We start from the raw sequence: 21254 nt of genomic DNA on the forward strand, positions 1-21254 counted from the left end.
ATGTTATTTTCACAGACTGCAAAACTCAGTATTGATGTCAGTTCTGTGCGTATGGAACTATAGATTGAGTGCATTCTCAGTCAGAATTTTAGCTAGGGGTTTTGGTGGAAGTTGATGAATGGCCAAGGCAATAATGAAGAAAAGTAACAAAGCTGGAGAACTGATACTGTAAGATACCTGAGACTTACTATAATGTAGCTGCAGTAACTAGCACAGAGTTGTATTGGCCCAAGTTTAGACACATAGAAACTGACTCTCACATACATGGTCACTTGGTTTGCTACAAAGATGCCAAAAGAATTCAATGAGGGAAAAAGTCTTTTAAATAGTCTAAGTCTGTTGCATATCCATTTGGTAAAAAAATGAACCTAGATGCCCACTACACACCATACATGGAAATTATAATCCCATATCTAAAATCATACAATATTTTCATGATTATTAGGCAGTTGTTTTTTGTCTTAAGACACAAAAAACATATCCATACAGGAAAAGATAAATTCAATTTAAAATTAATAACTTCTCTTCCTTAGAGACCCCCCAAAGAGTGAAAAGGTGATGTCTATTTGTAATATATCCAAATGAAAATGCAAATCCAGAATGTTGAAAGAATGCCTACAGTTCAACAGGAAAATAGGAAGTCTATCTAAATAATAGGCAGATTGAACAGATGCTTTGTAAACTGGATCTCAAATGGCAATAAATATATGAAAGGGTGCCCAAAGTAATTACTGATCAATTGAAAATTTAAACTAAAATATTACTACATGTCTTTCAGAATGATGAAAATGAAAGGGTCATGGTACCTCGTTCTGGCAAGTATTTGAAGTAATCGGGACTCTTAACAATCCTGTGGGAAGTGCAAATTGGTACAAGTTAGATATGTTTGGGAGTACCAAGTAAGTTTAAACATAGATATAACCTCTGGCACATTTCCACTCTTGAGTATATATCAAGTAGAAATTAATGCTTATGTCCACTGAAAGTAATATACAAGAATGTTCATTTCTAGATATATGTGCCAAAAAAACATTTAGATAACAACCCAGTGGTAGAATAAGTATGTAAGTTAAGTCATACAGTGTATTATGCAACAGTTTATTAAAAAGAAAAAACTGAGACCTACAGCAATGTGGAGGAATCTCACAGAATGATACTGAGTGACCTATACAAAAGAGTACATTCTATTCATATAACCCCATGATAAGTTCATAAACAGGCTCAAGTAATCTAATGATGATAGACGTCAGATGGTGGTTCCCCTCAGGAAAGGTGTACTACCAGAGAAAGTGCACAAAGTAGCCGCCTTAGGTCCTGATCTGGGTGGTGACCATTCAGGTGTGTAGGTATATAAAAGTTTAACAAGATCACACTTAGAATTTGTGGCCTTGACTTTTGAGTCCTACATCACTTTGAACAAATAACCTCTGAGGAGAATTGCCGTTTATTCTATTTATTGGGACCACTACATAGCTGTCCTTGCTTTATGTCTCCACTCATTCAGCTCTTTCTAAATAATACTTGGGATGCCTAGGTGGCTCAGTTGATTACGCATCCCACTCTTGATTTTGGCTCAGATCATGATCTCACTGTGAGATCGAGCCCTGAGTAGGAGTCTGTGCTGACAGTGCAGAGGCTGCTTGGGATTCTCTCTCTCTCCCTCCCTCCCTCCCTCCCTCTCTGCCCCCCTCCCCACTTCCATGCACATGCTGTCTCTCTCAAAATAAACATAAAAATAAATAACACTTGTACAGTTCTCTACTTCTCACCACTGTCCGCTCATTTGACACATTTTACACCGGTAACTAGCTCCCAACACTACGACAACTCTGGGTTGGAGTTGGAGGAGAACAGCCTTAGATTAACCCTAAACACAAATGTAGAGAGTAGATTATCTCTTCTCTTCCTCACAATGCCAAGTTCTCAGACTGTACTCTTTTTGACTCATTTCCCCATACAGGGGTTAATTGATAAAAAACCCTTTGGATATTTGTGTCAGTTTCTTGGAAGGTGCACATGTGCATTTTTCTTCCATAAGCTGTCTTCATAACAAAGAATTTTAAGTTGCTTTTCCTCTTCCATTTATTTTTTTTAGTGATTCCTCTATAAATTTTTCTCAGTTTTACTAAGCTTAAGGCTTAATGGTTGCAAAATGTGTAGAGATTTATTAGAAATATTTTAAAAGATTAAATTATGAAGCTCTGGCTTCATAAATAGTAGAAGTCAACAGAGAAAACAGTCTGATTCATTCAGTGTCTGGATGGGAAGTGACTTTTTTGGACTTCATTAAAAATAGCCTTTAGAATGTGTGGAGTAGAGGCTTAAATGCATTTATTAGAAAAGAATGATTAAAAACAAATGCAAATGAAGAGTGTTTTTCACTGCAAAAACTTTGTCAAAATCAATTAAGGTAACACAAGTGTAAGCAAAGAGATAATGAAGAAAACATTAGTGAAACAAAAAGATTGAGTTGGTTAAGAAGTCAGAAGCTGGTTCATTACAAAGACCAACAAAAGAAACAAATGTTTGGCAAATGTAATGAAGAAAAAGCAAACCACAAACAGGAGGATCAGGAATGAAGAAGTAGCAGAATTGCAGATGTAAAGGAATATAACAGATTTTAAAGCCTATAAAAAAAGGACAGTTTTAAGGAAACTATAAATTATCAAAATTTACCCAGGAAGAAATAAAAGCCTAACACTGACCAAAAATAAATGAAATAGAAGTGCTACTTGGGGCTTTTCTTTTGACAAACAAAACAAAACACTAAGATCAAACAAGTTTTAACAAACTTTCAAGGAAGATAAACTTTCATTTCAGATCATGGAGAGATATGGAAGATTTTTCATTGTTTTATTTTAGAATGCATGAATGGGGTAGAGAGGTAGAGGGAGAGAGAGAGTTTTACGCAGGCCCACGCTGACATGGGGCTCAATCCCACGACCCTGGGTTCATGACCTGAGCTGAAATCAAGAGTCAGACACTCAACTGACTGAGCCACCCAGGTGCCCCACATTTAATTTTATAAGATTAATATAATCTTGATATTATAATCAGGTAAAGCCTAGGAAAAATTTTGTAGACTAGTCTTACATATATACATGGTTGCCAAAATCTTAAACTTGTCAGTATTTGAATCCAGCAATATAATAAGAGTTAAGGTCAAGATGTGCTTATTCTAAGAATATAAGGATAATTCAGTATTAGACAAATTGTTCAATGTAATTCACTGTAAGGACAGATTAAAGGAGATATATTTCATGTAATCTCCCACATGTTGAAAGAGCATTCTATAAAATTCAACAGCCACTTGTTATAATGCCTATATATAAAACTAGGAATAGGAGGGAACTTACCTAATTTGATAAATATTCTCTGTCAAGAGTTTACAATAAGCATATTTCATGTTAAAACATTATACATATTCTTTTTCAAATTCAAAAATAAGAGCAAAAAGTCCGCTGTTGCTGTCTCCCCTGTTACTGCAACGTGGGAGTGAAAAGAAACACAAGAAATAAAATCTAGAATGCCACAGTCAAAGCTGATTGTTAGCATATGATATAGTTGTTTAGAAGATTCAAGCGGGAGCAAGTTGGGAGAACTTCATTCTCACACTTGCAGCAAGTGTATGTCTCAAGCTTGAACTATAGTTCTAGAAGCATTTTTTTGTTTGAGATTTCCAAAATCTCCAAAGGTTATTTCTGTATTTGATAATGCATTTAACTATGCAGTTTGAGGAGACTTCACTTAATCTTTAGTTGGAAATGATTAATCTGTAACTACATTTACTATATAATGACATACTAAAGATATAAGAAGAATCTAATAGAATTCTGCAAATAACTCCCAAGCAATCAAATGCTCAATTAAAAATTTTATGCTTGTGGATGGACATCCGTATTTTATAGTACCTATGTGTGTTTTCAAAGATGAAATACGAAAAATCTCATTACAGATCATAACCAACACATGGACATTTTCAATTTATTTTGATGATAGGGAACATTAACTTTGAATTTTAAGGAAAATGTTATCCCTTACCCAAATAATTCTGTTCGTGTACAATATCCTCAAGCTTCTAACTGGCCTGCAAAACCTAAAATATTTACTGTTTGATTTTAACAGAAAAAAGTTGATCCTTACTCTCACCAGTCAATGTCATTTTAAAGGATTCAACTTTTATTGTTAGATTCTCCTTTCTTGCTATTTCTTTCCTCTTTTTCCCCTTTTTTTCCTTGGCATACATTGCTCTATGAAACATATATGCAGCAATAACACAGTTACAAGTGGTGGCTGTAATATCTTTTTGTATGATTTGTTACGCACACTTGCTCAGTTACCTACATAAACTAAGGAGATGTAGTAGCATTTGCAAAGTTCCAAGTGGCTAGTTTGAGAAAGAGCCAAGGTCAAGGATTTGGAGCAAACTGAAATGGGTATTAGGTAGAGAAATGAGAACATATTCTAGGTACTGTACTTAGAATATTTCTTATCAATTAAAATGAAATGCTATAGCTGTATTACAAAGATCCTGCAATGAATATATAGAGTGAACCAGGTCCAGCAGTATGAAAAATGGCTTTCATGAGCTCTGTCACTTTTCCATGGTACCTTGCCAAGTCAATGACTTCATATACTACATATCACAGTTCATAGAATCACTCTTGGCCTTTGCATAGCTAGGCTCTATCCATAGTCTCATATGAGCAGTTCTCAAGCTCGCTTCTGTTTGAGTACTCTAGGGAAAAGGCAGTTATTTTTTTCCCTCATTTTACCACTTAATATACTATAGGTACAATTATGATGACAAGTCCACATCCATGCAGTTGTATAGGAAAGAAAATTATGTGCTTTTTTTTTTTTTAGTTTCTTAAACTATTTTATAAAATGTTTATTTTGAGAGGGAGAGAGAGAATCCCAAGCAGTCTCCATGTTAGAGTGGAGCCCAATGCATGGAGCTTGGTCTCGTGACTGTGAGATCATGACCTGAGCCGAAATCAAGAGTCAGACACTTAACTGACTGAGCCACCCAGCTGCCCGTTAGTTTCTTGAGCGGGACTTTCCTTGTGTAATTTCAAAAAATTATTTTCAATCATTTAATTTTTAATATGTAATTATAGCATTAGGATGCTTCAGCATTTACTCAGTATTATTGCAACTTATATTGTACCTAGTGTCTTTTTCTGGGTGCATTTCAACATTTATTTATTTTTGAGAGTCAGAAACAGCAAGCTGGGGATGGACAGAGAGAGAGAGGGAGACACAATCTGAAGCAGGCTTCAGGCTCTAAGCTGTCAGCACAAAGATCATGAATGGTGAGATCATGCCACGAGCCAAAGTCAGACGCTTGACCGGCTGAGCCACTCAGGTGCCCCTCTGGCTGCATTTTGAAGTCTTGCCAATCATCTGTTTTCCTGAGAGAAGCTGTGTAAAATATATTTATCAAGTTACTAAACCACATTATAATTTGAGGGAGGAAGTATTTATTTTGCCTTTATATTTACTTTCCAGTTTATTATTTTTAGTGACTTAAAGATTTGTTTTTAAATGTAGTCATTTTAATTTTTTTCTATTCCCTGTGTCTTTCAGTTCCTAGAGATAATTCGTTATTGCTGCTGCGAGCAGAGTTGTATTTAACCATGAAGAACTATGAGCAGGCTCTACAGGATGCCAATGCAGTTTGTCAGAATGAACCTCTCTTGACTAAGGTATTTGTATTGGCTGGTTTTAGAAATTAGAAATGTAAGTTTATGGGATTTTCTTAAGAATAAACTAAGATGACTGTGATGAGGTACCTACACACAGTGTATATATCCATCAATAATAGCAACGTAGCAATTCACTTCATGATAAACCAACTCAGTTTAAAAGATCAAAATGTTCCCAGCTGGATTTAATTAAGAAACACTAATTTAGATTATTCTTAGGAGATATTTAGCCGAATGATATACCTTATATACTAAATAAATACATAAACACAATGATAAAATTGGATAAATTTGTGAGTTCAGGGGAAATGTTTAAAATTATACTTTAAATAGGAAGATTCTAAAATAATCATGAATAACAGGCTCTGCTATGCAGGGAACATATAAATGTTATTAGTGAAAGGATGAATGTTTTGTATGTATTTTGGAATAATTTTAGTGTCTATGTTGGAAAGGTCTAATATGTCTGTGATGACACAGAATAAGCTTTGTTAATGTAATAACAATAGCTTAAGTTGCCCTTGAAGATTAAGAAGCCACATAATCAAAGTTGTAGCTTTTTTCATGAATCTCTGGAATTTTAAACCCAAAAGGGGTTTTGAAGTTTTAAAGAATTTGTGATGAAATTAATACCAGTTGCATACTCTATTAGCTAGTAATTAAAAATATTTTTGTCCTGCTGTATTACTTTTTATCATTTTCATTTTAGAAACATTGAAGAGGCATTAACCCAGGTTAATAGAAAAGATGCCCTTTCCTTCCTTCCATCCAACCTTCTGTTCTTTAAAACTAAGTGTTTTCAGATTAGATTGAGTGTTAAATTGGAATTAGGGATGAGCCTTAGGATGGGAAACAAATGTTTATTGGGCCAAGTCCAGAAATCTGTATTGTTGCTTGCTTGCTTTACTAAAGACATTTTCTCCTCCTTTTTCTGATGACTTTTCTTCTATCCCTTGATCTGTTAATCTTCTGAGCTAATTTCATCATCAGTGTCTGAGCCTTAATTGTTATGAATTATAAGCTTAGTATTTCTGACAGTAGACCTGTAGTACCCTGTGAAGCTAGTTTCTTCTCCACAATATTGGCCTTTCAGCTAAAAACTTGGCAGTGTGTCTGTGACAAAAGACAGACTTCATTACTACAAAGTTACATAGATAATTTTAACTGTAAGAGACCCAGCAAATGCATCATTAGCTTTTGGGATTTTGGTCCTGTCTTTAGTATTTGTTGCAAATATGTGGGCCTCAATTCTTGATAAATGCTTAGTAAAGAACAGCTTTAGCAGAAATGTACCCTGATAAATAACTTTAAGATGTGAAGGATAGAAATTTGTTTCCAGGCTAACATCATAACTAAAAGATTAGGGCAGAAGCAACATTGTTAAGTATGTTGAAAGCACTGAGGGAAGGATGAAGTTGTCCAACTATGGCTGAGCTGAGATGGAAGCACTTGTAGAATCAACTGAGTTTTCTGTTGGGGGCTACCAGAGCAATGTGTTTTATCCAGGCAAAACTATCCTTTCAAGCTACCAGCCATGGCTGATACTGATTCACAACTTTTGGTACAAATGGAGGTAAGTTAGTGCTAACAAAATATTTGACCACATTCAGAAATATAAATAGGCATGTGATGAGTTTGACCTTATCTAAATGGGTAAGCATACCTGTGCTTTTTAATGTTCATAGAATCCTATGCTGGTAAAACATGTCTCAGTAGATTTCAAATCATTGAAATCTTGAAGAATATACTGACAATAGAATGAAAAGAGTAATCAATGATAGTAAAATATCCAGGAAATCCTTAAGTATCTATTTTTTAATTAGGTCACCTTTAAACAATCCATAGAACAAAGAAGAAATCACAAGGAAACCAGGAAATATTTTGAAATCATTGATAATAAAAGCACATTATATCTAATTTGTCATATGCAGCTAAAGCCACTTTTTGAGGGAAATTTGTAACATGAATAAATTATTAAAGAAGTAAGCTCTCAAATGAGTGATCTAAGTTTCCACCTTAAAAAAAAGCTAAGAAAAGAGCAAATTAAAACAAAGATAAGCAGAAAGAACAAAAAAAATACATAGAAGAGGTTGGAGTCGATAAATGGAAGACAAAAAACAATAAAGAGAAGTCAATGAAACAAAAACCTGTCGTTTTTGAAAAGATCAATGAAATTGATATATCTCACCAGACTAATCAGGAAGAAAGAGGGAATGCACAGATTACTAATATCATGAATGAAAGTGGAGATATCACTATAGATCCCACAGACATTAAAAGGATAAAAAAGGAACAGTTTCATGAACAACTTTGTGTTAATACATTCAACAACATAGAAGAAGTTAACAAACTCCTTGAAAGACACAAACTGCCATTATCCATTCAAGAAGAAGTAGATAACCTCAATATTTAGAGAAATTAAAGTTGTAGTTAATCACCTCCCCCTGCCCATACCAAATATCAGGACTAGATGGAATTACTGTTGATTCTATCATACATTTAAGAAAGAAATAATACCAGCCCTTCAAAAATTCTTCTGTAAAACAGAAAACGAGGGAACACTTATTTTATGAGAACAGCATTTTTGTAATAAAACCAAGCAAAAATGTTAAAAAACAAACTTTAAACCACTATCTCTCATTATCTCATTTGAAAATCAATTTGTATTGGCAGACTGAAAAAAAGCAATAAATGAAGCTAAAGCACTTGATAAAATTGAATATCCTTCATGTTAAAACTTTGAATGAAATAGGAAGAGCAAAGGATTTCCTCAATCTGGTAACGAGCATCTATGAAAAACCTTACAGCAAACGTCATACTTAATGGTAGGAAATGGAATGCCTTTCTACTGAGACCAAGAACAATAAATACGTTTGCTTTTACCACTTACCAATGTGGTACTTGAGTTCCTAGCCAGGAAGGTAAAGCAAAAAAAAAAAAGGAAGAAGTAAAAGGCATACATAATGGAGAGAAAAATGTTTTACTGTCTATTCACAGTTGACATAATTGTGAGGAAATCTCAAGAAATTTATAAAAAGCTTGCATTGTACAAGGTGAATATGCAAAAATGAAACCAATCATATTTCAACACACCAACAAGAAATAATTGTAAAAATGAAATTTTAAAAATAATATTGTTAAAATAGCTTAAAGAAACATGACATGTTTAGTGATAAAGTTAACGAAGTACCTAAAAGATCTATACACTGAAAACTATAAACCATTGCTGAGAGAAATTAAGTAGCACTTAAATAAGTATAAATACATACTAGGTTCATGGATCAGAAGACTCAATTTTAGTAAGATGACAAATTCCCCAAATAAATAGAGCTAATTTGCCAAATTCTGCAAAGAAGCCTATCAGAATTTTAATCGGGACTGTGTTGTTTTTATTTGGGGAATTTGTCCTCAATGTATATATGTATATATCTAATTATTCATTAGTACAAATTATATACATATGTATGTATGTGTGTATGTATGTGTATGTCTGTGTGTATTTATGGAAATACAAGGGAAAGAATAGCCAAACAATTTTAAAATATAAGAATGGAGTTCCAGGAAATATACTACTTGATTCCAAGACTTCCTATAAAGCTAAAGTAAGGAGAATTGTGTGATATTTGCTTAAGGAAAGACATAAGATCACTAAAACAGAAGGCAGTCCAGAAATAGACCTACACATAAATGGCAAATTAGTTTTTTTACAATAGTGCAAAGATTTAGGGAAAAGATCATCTTTTCATAATTTGTAGTAAGGGGCAATTGCATATCTATTTGCAAAAGAAAAAATGAACCTCACCACTCTCTTTACATCATATATAAAAATTAATTCAAAATGGAGCATAGCCTTAAATATATAGGCTATAACTATAGAATATCTGAAACAAAATGTAAAAATCTTTGTCACTTTTTGTTAAGCAAAGACTTCTTAGTCAAGACAAATTGTAAAAGAAAAAGTTAGTAAATTGGTCTTCATCAAAATTGAAAACTTCTGTTCTTCAAAAGATACTGCTATAAAAATGAAAAGGCAGAATGGGAGAACATATTTGCGAGGTATATATCTGTATATAGCATATATAAAGAATACTTACCAACTCAATAATAATTTAAATACCTCAGTTAAGTAACGGGCAAGGATTTTAGCAGATACTTCACCAAAGAAGACCTAGGAATATCAAGTAAACACATGAAAAGATGTTCCACATCATTAGTCATTAGGGAAATACAAATTAAAACCTCAAGGAGATACCACTCAGTACTCACTAAAATGGCTTAAATTTAAAATACTGACCATACTAAGTGTGGAGAAGGATGTCTAGCAACTAAAACTCTCACACAGTGTGTGAATGCAAAATGGTACAGTCACAACAGAAGACAGTTTTAAAGTTAAGCATACACTTCCTATGTGATCCAACAGTCACTCTTAGATATTTCCCAAGAAAAGTAAAAGATATTAATACAGTATTCATAACAGCTTAATTCATAATAGTCAAAGACTGAATATAACCCATATGTTTGTCCATCAGCATGTAAATAGAGGCTATCACAAGATGGCAGACCAGGTGGTCCCAACACTTATCTCCCCCATGAAAACAACCAAAGCAATAAACAACTACAAAACAGTGAAAACTGTGGGAAAGCTCTGGACTACAGCAAAGCAGCAGCAGAAAACCTATAGAGCTCCAAAACTAAGGATGGTCACATAGAAAAGTGTAGGAAGTATTTTACTTATATCACTACATCCCCCAGTTCAGAGCAGCTCAGCACCAAGAAGGATCCCCTCAGGGATTTCACCGCATAGGGTAAAGAGAACAAGAGGATTCCAGCAGTCCTTGTTTTCACCAGGAACTTCTGCAGCCTTTACTACTGAGGACCCCAGAACTCTTAACCAATGCTGAACCCAGCTGATGGAGCTGTCCAGAATCCTGTCTCAGGGTCTCCTTCCCAGGGCTGGAGCCATTGCTATGGTGACACTTGCCCACTGGAGCCCGAGTTATTGCTGTGCCCAGTTCTGCAGGACTGGGATGCCACAGGGCCTCACCATCTACAGGGACCAGAGCTACCTCTGTGTTGTGCCCCACCCCCCTCAGTCCTAAGCCCTGTCATTGGCCCACCATTACCAAAGCTGAGCTTCTGCTGCTCTATGCCCTGCATCCTGGGTCCTAAGTGACAGCTTTTACCTGCTATCACTGGGTCATGTTGCCTTTGCTCTGTATCCCACCCCTTTGGTCCTGAGTTGGGGGCTCTGTAGCTGCTGCTGTGCCATCACTAGGGCCACACAGCTGCTTCTGTTTGCCCTACCCCTCAGTCCTGAATAGGGATACCTCTGTGCCCTGTCATCCCTGGGCTGTGCTGCTGATGCATCTTGCTTTCCCTTTATCCCCTTAAAGTAATGTCATTATATGAGTTTCCCAGATCCCGTTTCCATGGGTGATCTGCACACACTCTTCTTTTTTTTTAATGTTTATTTAAATTTGAGAGAGAGAACGAGAGAAAGTGAGGGAGGGGCAGAGAGAGAGGGAGACACACAGAATCTGAAGCAGTCTCCAGGCTCCGAGCTGTCAGCAAAGAGCCCAATACAGGGCTGAAACTCATGAGCGGTGAGATCATGACCTGAGCTGAAGTCAGACACTTAACTAACTGAGCCACCCAGGAACCCATGCACACACTCTTACATCTCAGATACTATCATCACAGGAAATAAGTCTGTGTCCCAGGCCATGGGCTCGGGTAGTTCTGCATGTCACTAAGCCCATGACTCCAGCTCCTTTGCTGTTCTGAATGCCAGCACATCAGAACTGTCACCAAGAGGGATCCTCGTGGCAGGGCACCTGGATGACTCAGTTGGCTAACGTCTGACTCTTGATCTCAGCTCAGGTCATGATTTCAGGGACATGAGTTCAAGCCCCATGTTTGGCTCTGTGATGGGCATGAAGCCTACTTAAAAAATAAATAAAGGGATCCTCTTGGCTAGAACTTAACACCCACAGACAAAGTAGAACAGGAGGATCCCAGCAGCCTTTACCATCGAGGACACCAACAGCCCCAGCCACCACTGCCATCACAGACCCCCCCAGAATGCCCACAGTCTTGGCCACTGAGGATTCCCACTGCCTTTGCCAGCATTGGACTCAGTAGACAGATCTGCATGGAGACTATGCCACTGCACCCGAGCCAGCCAGTGCCCTTGCAGCCAGCTTTAGATGAAAATCTTTCCCCATCAAATACACATCATCCAGACAGAAAATCAGCAAGGAAGTAATGGACTTGGACTATACTTTAGGCCAATGAATCTGACAAACATATACAGAATATTCCACCCAAGAGCAAAAAAAATATGTATTGCTTTGAAGACCACAGAGAACATCCTCCAGGATGGATCATATGTTAGGTCACAAAACAAGTCTTAACAAATTTAAGAAGATTAAAATCTTATCAAATATCCTTTCCAAACACAATGGTTACTAGAAAAAGTAACAGGAGGAAAGCTAAAAAAAATCACAAATACGTGGAAATGAAACGACTTCCAAACAACCAATGAGTCAAGAAATCAAAAGAGAAATTAAAAAAAAATCTCGAGACAAATGGAAATGGAAACACATATACCAAAATTTATGGGGGTGCAACAGAAGCAATTCTAGTAGGGAGGTTTATAGGACACCTACATTAATTAAAAAAAAATAAAGATCTCAAACAACTTAATCTTATTTCTCAAGTAACTATAAAAAGAACAAACTAAGCCCAAATTTAGCAGAAGGAATAAAGATTAGAGCAGAAATGAAATAGAGACTAGAAAGACAAAAGATCAATGAAACTAAGAATTGGTTTCTTGAAAAGAAAAAATTGATAAACCTTTAGCTAGACTAAGAAAAAAAAGATGACTGAAAGAAATGAAATTATAAATGGAGGAAGCATTATAACTGATGCCACAGAAATACAAAGGATCGTAAAAGACTATGAATAATTATGTGCCAACAAGTTATGTAACTTGGAAGAAATGGATAAATTTCTGGAAACATACAACTTATCAACTTAATCATGAATATCATGGTTTGTGAGATGAGCCCTGCATGAGGCTCTGCATTGACAGTGTGGAACCTGCTTGAGATTCTCGCTCTTTGCCCCACCCCTGCTCTCTCTATTTCAGAATAAATAAACATTTTTTGAAAAAATAAATAAAACAAATGAGCAAAGAAAAAAAGAGATAAAGTAAAAAATGGGCTCTTGGGGGTGGCTCAGTCAGTTGAGTGCCTGACTCTTGATTTTGGCTCAGGTTGTGATACCAGTGTTGTGGGATCGAGCCCCACAACAGGCTCCAAGCTGAGCATGGAGCCTGTTTAAGATTTTCCCTCTCTCTCTCTCTCTCTCTCTCTCTCTCTCTCTCTCTTTCTCTTTCTCTTTCTCTCTCTCTCTCTCTCTGACCCTCTCCCCTGCTAGCACTCTCTCTCTAAAAAAATAAATAAAACAAATTTTAAAAATTGAAAAAAAAGTCTCTTAACTATAAAGAACAAACTGATGGTTTAGTGGAAGGGAGATGGGGGGGATGGATGGAAGTGATGGAGATTAAGGAATACATTTGTTGTGATGAGTACCGGCTGATGAACTGCAGAATCACTGTATTGTATACCTGAAACTAAGCTTACACTGTATGTTAACTAACTGAAGTTTAAATAAAATTTTTTTAAAAAAAGAAAAAAAAAGACTTCATCATGAAGTAATAAAAAATCTGAACATACCAGTAATCAGCAAGGAGAATGAATCAGTAATCAAAATCTCCCAAAAAAACCAAAGCCCAGGACAAATGGTTTCATAGATAAATTCTACCAAACATTTAAATAAGAATTAATACCAATCCTCAAAATTTTTAGAAAGAATTCAAAAGGAGGAATACTTCCAAACTCATTTTATGGGGCCAACATTACCTTTATAGTGAATCCAGATAAGGACACTACAAGAAAATTATAGGCCAATATCCCTGATGAGCATAGATGCAATAAATCCTCAACAAAATACTAGCAAAATCAAAATCAGGAACATGTTAAAAGAATATGCCATGATCAAGTGGGATATATTGCTGGGATGCAAGTATGATTCCACTTCTGCACATCAATCAGTGTGATATACCACATTAACAGAATGAAAGATAAAAATCATATGATCATCTCAATGGATACAGAAAAAATATTTGACAGAATTCAATATCCTGTCATGATAAAAACTCAACAAATTAGGTGTAGAAGGGATGTTCCTCAACATAGTATAGGTTATATGGGCAATCCCACAGCTAACATCATACTCAAGATTGAAAAGTTAAGTCTCTCCTCTAAGATCAGGAACAAGACAAGGATGCCCATTTTTACCACTTCTATTCAACATAATATTGGAAGTCCTCACCACAGCAATTTGGCAAGAAAAAGGAGGGGAAAAAAGGCATCCAATCAGAAAGGAAGAATTACCTGCTTGCAGATGACATGATTTTTTATATAGATAACCGTGAATATTCCACCAAAAAGCTGTTGGAACTAACCAGCGAATTCTCTAAAGTTGTAGAACACAAATTAGCATTCCTATACAATAACAAGAAACTATTTGAAGAGAAATTAAAAAATAAATCCCATTGACAGTAGCATCTGGAATAAAAAAATAGTTAGGAATGAATTTAACCATGAAAGTGAAAGACCCGTACACTGAAAGCCATAAGATCTTAATGAAAGAAATCGAAGATTCAAATAAATGGAAAGATATTCTGTGTTCTTCGATTGGGAGAGTTGATATTGTCAAAATATCCATACTACCCAAAGCAATCTACAGATTCAGTGCAATTCCTATCAAAATTCCAATGGAATTTTTACAGAAATGGAAAAAACTATCCTAAAATTCATAGCGAAGCACAAAAGATCCCTAGTAGCCAAAACAATCTTGAGAAAGAACAAAGTGGGAAGCATCACACTTCCTGATTTCAAACTATATTACAAAGTTATAGCAAGCAAAACAGTGCAGTACTGGCATAAAAATAGCCACATAAACCAATGAAACAAAATTTAAAGCCCAGAAATATACCCATGCATATGTAGTCAACTAATCTTCTACCAGGGTGCCAAGAACACACAATGAGGAAAGGGTTTCTTCAATAAATGGTGTTAGGGAAAGCAGATCTCCATATGCAAACAAATGAAACGGGACTTCTATCTTATACCACTCACAAAAATGTACTTGAAATGGTTTAAAGACTTAAGTGTAAAACCTGAAACTACAAAACTCCTAGCAAAACATAAGGAGAAAATTCTTTGAGAGTGGTCTTGGCAATAATTTTTTTGGATATGATACCAAAAGTAGAGGTACCAAAAGCTAAAATAAACAAGTTGGGAGTGTATCAAACTAGAAGTTTCTACACAGCAAAGGAAACAATAAATTGAAAAGGCAAACAGTGGAGTGGGAGACAATATTTGCAGACCATATATCTGATAATGGGCTAATATCCAAAATAGATGAAGAACTCCTACAACTCAATAGCAAAAATTGAATAGGGAGACTAAAAAATGGACAAAGGACCTGAATAGACATTTTTCCAAAAAAGATATACAAATAGTCAATAGGTACATGAAAAGGTGCTCAACATCACTCATCAAGGACATGCAAATCAAAACCACAATGAAATATCACCTTGCACCTTGTTAGGATGGCTAGTATCAAAAATACTAGAGATAACTAGCAAAGATGTGGAGAAAAGGAAACGCCTGTACACTGTTAGTGGTAATGTAAATTGGTACAGCCATTATAGAAAACTGTATGCAGGTTCCCCATATAAAAAATGGAACTGCTGTGTGATTCAGCTGTCCTATTTCTGGGTATATAAAGGAAATGAAGTCCGTATCTTGAACAGATACCTACACTCTCATGTTCACTGCAGCATTATTCACAGTAGCCAAGATATGGAAACAACCTAAGTGTGGGTGAATAACGAAGGTGAGAAGCACACCTGTGTGTGTGTGTGTGCACACACACACACACACACACACAGGAACATTCAGCCTTAAAACAGAAGGAAATTGTGTTATTTGAAACAATGTGGATGAACTTGGAGGGCACTGCGCTAAGTGAAGTAAACCAGATAGAGAAGACAGATACTGTGTGCTACCAGTATATGTGGAACCTAAAAAAAATAAAATCTGATTTCGTAGAATAGAGTGGTGATTCGCTGTTGTTTAACATAGTGTTGGAAGTTCTAGCATCAGCAGACAACAAAAGGAAATCAAAGGCATCAAAATTGGCAAAGATGAAGTCAAGCTTTCAGTTTTTGCAGATGACATGATATTATACATGGAAAATCTGATAGACTCCACCAAAAGTCTGCTAGAACTGATACATGAATTCAGCAAAGTTGCAGGATACAAAATCAATGTACAGAAATCAGTTGTATTCTTATACACTAACAATGAAGCAACAGAAAGACAAATAAAGAAACTGATCCCATTCACAATTGCACCAAGAAGCATAAAATACCTAGGAATAAATCTAACCAAGGATGTAAAAGATCTGTATGCTGAAAACTATAGAAAGCTTATGAAGGAAATTGAAGAAGATATAAAGAAATGGAGAAACAGTCCGTGCTCATGGATTGGAAGAATAAATATTGTCAAAATGTCAATAATACCCAAAGCTATCTACACATTCAATGCAATCCCAATCAAAATTGCACCAGCATTCTTCTTGAAACTAGAACAAGCAATCCTAAAATTCATACGGACCACAAAAGGCCCCAAATAGCCAAAGTAATTTTGAAGAAGACCAAAGCAGGAGGCATCACAATCCCAGACTTTAGCCTCTACTACAAAGCTGTCATCATCAAGACAGCATGGTATTGGCACAAAAACAGACACATAGACCAATGGAATAGAATAGAAACCCCAGAACTACACCCACAAACGTATGGCCAACTAATCTTTGACAAAGCAGGAAAGAACATCCAATGGAAAAAAGACAGTCTCTTTAACAAATGGTGCTGGGAGAACTGGACAGCAACGTGTAGAAGATTGAAACTAGACCACTTTCTCACACCATTCACAAAAATAAACTCAAAATGGATAAAGGACCTGAATGTGAGACAGGAAACCATCAAAACCCTAGAGGAGAAAGCAGGAAAATACCTCTCTGACCTCAGTCGTAGCAATTTCTTCCTTGACACATCCCCAAAGGCAAGGGAATTAAAAGCAAAAATGAACTACTGGGACCTTATGAAGATAAAAACCTTCTGCACAGCAAAGGAAACAACCAACAAAACTAAAAGGCAACCAACGGAATGGGAAAAGATATTTGCAAATGACATATCGGACAAAGGGCTAGTATCCAGAATCTATAAAGAGCTCACCAAACTCCACACCCGAAAAACAAATAACCCAGTGAAGACATGGGCAGAAAACACGAATAGACACTTCTCTAAAGAAGACATCCGGATGGCCAACAGACACATGAAAAGATGTTCAACGTCGCTCCTCATCAGGGAAATACAAATCAAAACCACACTCAGATATCACCTCACACTAGTCAGAGTCACCAAAATGAACAAATCAGGAGACTATAGATGCTGGAGAGGATGTGGAGAAATGGGAACCCTCTTGCACTGTTAGTGGGAATGCAAATTGGTGCAGCCACTCTGGAAAACAGTGTGGAGGTTCCTCAAAAAATTAAAAATAGACCTACCCTATGACCCAGCAGTAGCACTGCTAGGAATTTACCCAAGGGATACAGGAGTACTGATGCATAGGGGCACTTGTACCCCAATGTTTGTAGCAGCACTCTGAACAATAGCCAAATTATGGAAAGAGACTAAATGTCCATCAACTGATGAATGGATAAAGAAATTGTGGTTTATATACACAATGGAGTACTACATGGCAATGAGAAAGAATGAAATATGGCCTTTTGTAGCAACGTGGATGGAACTGGAGAGTGTGATGCTAAGTGAAATAAGCCATACGGAGAAAGACAGATACCATATGTTTTCACTCTTATGTGGATCCTGAGAAACTTAACAGAAACCCATGGGGGAGGGGAAGGAAAAAAAAAAAAGAGGTTAGAGTGGGAGACAGCCAAAGCATAAGAGACTGTTAAAAACTGAGAACAAACTGAGGGTTGATGGGGGGTGGGAGGGAGGGGAGGGTGGGTGGTGGATATTGAGGAGGGCACCTTTTGGGATGAGCACTGGGTGTTGTATGGAAACCAATTTGACAATAAATTTCATATATTGAAAAAAAAAAAAAAAGAATAGAGTGGTGATTGCCAGTGCCTGGAGGGAGGGGGAAATGGGGAGATGTAAGTCAAAGGGTACAACTATAAGAAGAGCAGGTTCTGAGGATCTAATATACAGCATGGTGACTATAGTTAGTAATACAGGATTACATACTTGAAATTTGTTAAAAGTAGATTTTAAGTGTCCTTGCTGCAAAAAAAAAAGAAAAGAAAGAAGAAAAGGAAGAAAGAGTTAACTGTGTGAGGTGGTAGATGTGTTAATTACCTTGATTGTGGGAATCATTTCACAGTGTATGTGTGTATCAAATCATCATGTTGGGTCCTACATTTTATATGTTATATTTGTTAATTATTCAATAAATCTGGATTGAAAAAACTGGATTCAGCTATCATCTGGAGGAGTTCAAATTCTTAGTTTTGGGCTATGTGACAGTATTTTTTTTGTGTTTGTTTGCTTTAACTCCCACAACCTGTCATTCCTGAGACCCTTCAAGGAGATAAACAAGATGAGTTGTACTGTGCATATGACCTGTCATAACTGTCCATTTGAGTAAGGTTACTAGTCAGCAAATGTCTGGTAACTTAAAAATTTCTGGTTTATTGTGTGTGATTCACTTGTCTGAATGAAGTACTATGAAATAATAAAATTTCTTTTTAAAAATTAAAAAATTCAAATAAGCAGATTGTAGTATAATCGTTCAGTGGAACCCTACATGGTAATAGGGAATAATGAAGTATCTGTCTATTCAGCAATGCAGGTGAACCTCAGAAGCATCACGTTAAGTGAAGGAAGGAACACAAAAACATGTGTGATTACATTTATATGAAATTGTCAAAAAGGGAAAACTGTAGTGACAGATCAGTTGTTCCTGAACTTGGAGAGAGGAGAGGATTGACCTCACAGGGCATGAGGGAACTTTCTGGGGTGATGGAAATGTGCTACATCATGATTGTGGTTGTAGTTACACAGTGTATACATTTGTCAAATGTCATACATTGTACATTTAAAATTGGTAAACCCCTAGCCAGACTTCTCAAGAAGAAAAAAGATAGGAACCAAATAGATAGATAAAATCACCAATTAAAGAGGACAGATCACAACCAACACCATAGAAATAAAACAATTATAAGAGAATACTATGAAAAATTATATGCCAACAAACTGGGCAATCTGGAAGAAGGCAATCTGGAAGAAATGAACAAATTCCTAGAATATCACAAACTACCAAAACTGGAACAGGAAGAAATAGAAAATTTGAATAGACCCATAACAAACAAAGAAATTGAATCAGTAATCAAAAATCTCCCAACAAATGCAAACTGGTGCAGCCACTCTGGAAAACAGTGGGGAGGTTCCTCAAAAAATTGAAAATAGAACTACCCTATGACCCAGAAATAGCACTACTAGGAATTTATCCAAAGGATACAGGAGTGCTGATTTATAGGGGCACATGTACCCCAATGTTTATAGCAGCACTTTCAACAATAGCCAAATTATGAAAGGAGCCCAAACGTCCATCAACTGATGAATGGATGAAGAAGATGTGGTTTATATATATAATGGAATACTACTTGGCAATGAGAAAGAATGAAATCCTGCCATTTGCAACAACATGGATGGAACCGGAGGATATTATGCTAAGTGAAATAAGTCAGTCAGAGAAAGATAGATATCATATGTTTTCAGTCATATGTGGAACTTGAGAAACTTAACAGAAGACGATGGGAGAAAGGAAGGGAAAAAATAGTTTCAAACAGAGAGGGAGGCAAACCATAAGGGACTCTTAAATACAGAGGAAAAACTGAGGGTTGATAGGGCGGGGGAGGGGGTGGGGGAAAGGGGAAAATTGGTGATGGGCATTGAGGAGGGCACTTGTTGGGATGAGCACTGGGTGTTGCATATAAGTGATAAATCACAGGAATCTACCCCCAAAACCAAGAGCACACTGTATATGCTGTATATTAGCCAACTTGACAATAAATTACATTTTTAAAAAATTTCCCAACAAACAAGAGTCCTGGGCCAGATGGCTTCCCAGGGGAGTTCTACCAGACATTTAAAGAAGAGTTAATACTTATTCTTCTCAAACTGTTCCAAAAAAAAAAAAAAAAAATAGAAATGGAAGGAAAGCTTCCAAACTCATTCTACGAAGCCAGCATTACCTTGATTCCAATACCTGGCAAAGGAGAATTACAGGCCAATATCCGTCCCTGATGGACCTGGATGCAAAAATTCTCAACAAGATACTAGCAAATTGAATTCAGCAGTACATTAAAAGAGTTATTCACTATGATCAAGTGGGATTTATTCCTGGGCTGCAGGGATGATTTAATATTCACAAATCAATCAACGTGATACACCACATTAATAAAAGAAAGGATATGGGGCACCTAGGTGGCTCAGTAGGTTGAGCATTGGACTTTGGCTCAGGTCATGATCTCATGGTTTGTGAGTTTGAGTCCCACATCGGGCTGTCTGCTGAACCTGCTTTAGATCCTCTGTCCTCCTCTCTCTCTGCCCCTCCCCTTCTCATGCTCTCTCTCTGAAAAATAAATGAAAACATTAAAAAAATAAAAGAATAAGAGCCATATGATCCGGTCAATAGATGCAGAAAGACCATTTGACAAAATACAGCACCCATTATTGGTAAAAAGTCTTAACAGAATAGGAATAGATGGAACATACCTCAACATCATAAAGGCCATATAGGAAAGGCCCGTAGCTAATATCATGCTCAGTGGGGAAAAACTCCTTTCCCTTATGGTCAGGAACAAGACAAGGATGCCCACTTTCAACATTACCATTTAACATAGTCCTGGAAGTCCTAGCCTCAGCAATCAGACAACAAAAAGAAAGGGTATACAAATCAAGGAAGAAGGCAAACTTTCACTGTTTGCAGATGACACTGTACCTATGTAGAAAATCTGAAAGACTCCACCAAAAAATTGTTAGAACTGATACATGAATTCAGCAAAATTTTAGAATATAAAATCAATGTGCAGAAATCTGTTGCATTTCTATACACAAATAACAGAAAAATCAAGGAATTATTCCTATTTACAATTGCACCCAAACCAATAAGATACCTAAGAATAAACCTAATTAAGAGACAAAAGATCTGTACTCCAAAAACTACAGAAGACTTATGAAAGAAATTGAAGAGGACACAAAGAAATGGAAAAGCATTCCATGCTCACGTATTGGAAGCACAAACATTGTTCTTGTTGCTTGTTACCCAAAGCACCCTATGCATTTAATGCAATCAAAATACCACCAGCATTCTTTGCAGAACT

General features: G+C 36.3%; 1 protein-coding gene across 1 annotated transcript in view; it reads left to right on the forward strand.

Moving 5' to 3' along the window:
- Positions 1 to 21254, forward strand: part of LONRF2 (LON peptidase N-terminal domain and ring finger 2) — a 44406-nt gene that overhangs the window by 3423 nt on the left and 19729 nt on the right. Inside the window, exon 2 of the mRNA XM_049650185.1 lies at positions 5590 to 5708. Within this exon, the coding sequence (XP_049506142.1) occupies positions 5590 to 5708 (119 nt within the window). The remainder of the gene's footprint in view (positions 1 to 5589; positions 5709 to 21254) is intronic.

Source organism: Panthera uncia (genome assembly GCF_023721935.1).
Source record: "Panthera uncia isolate 11264 chromosome A3 unlocalized genomic scaffold, Puncia_PCG_1.0 HiC_scaffold_11, whole genome shotgun sequence".
NCBI lineage: Eukaryota > Metazoa > Chordata > Mammalia > Carnivora > Felidae > Panthera > Panthera uncia.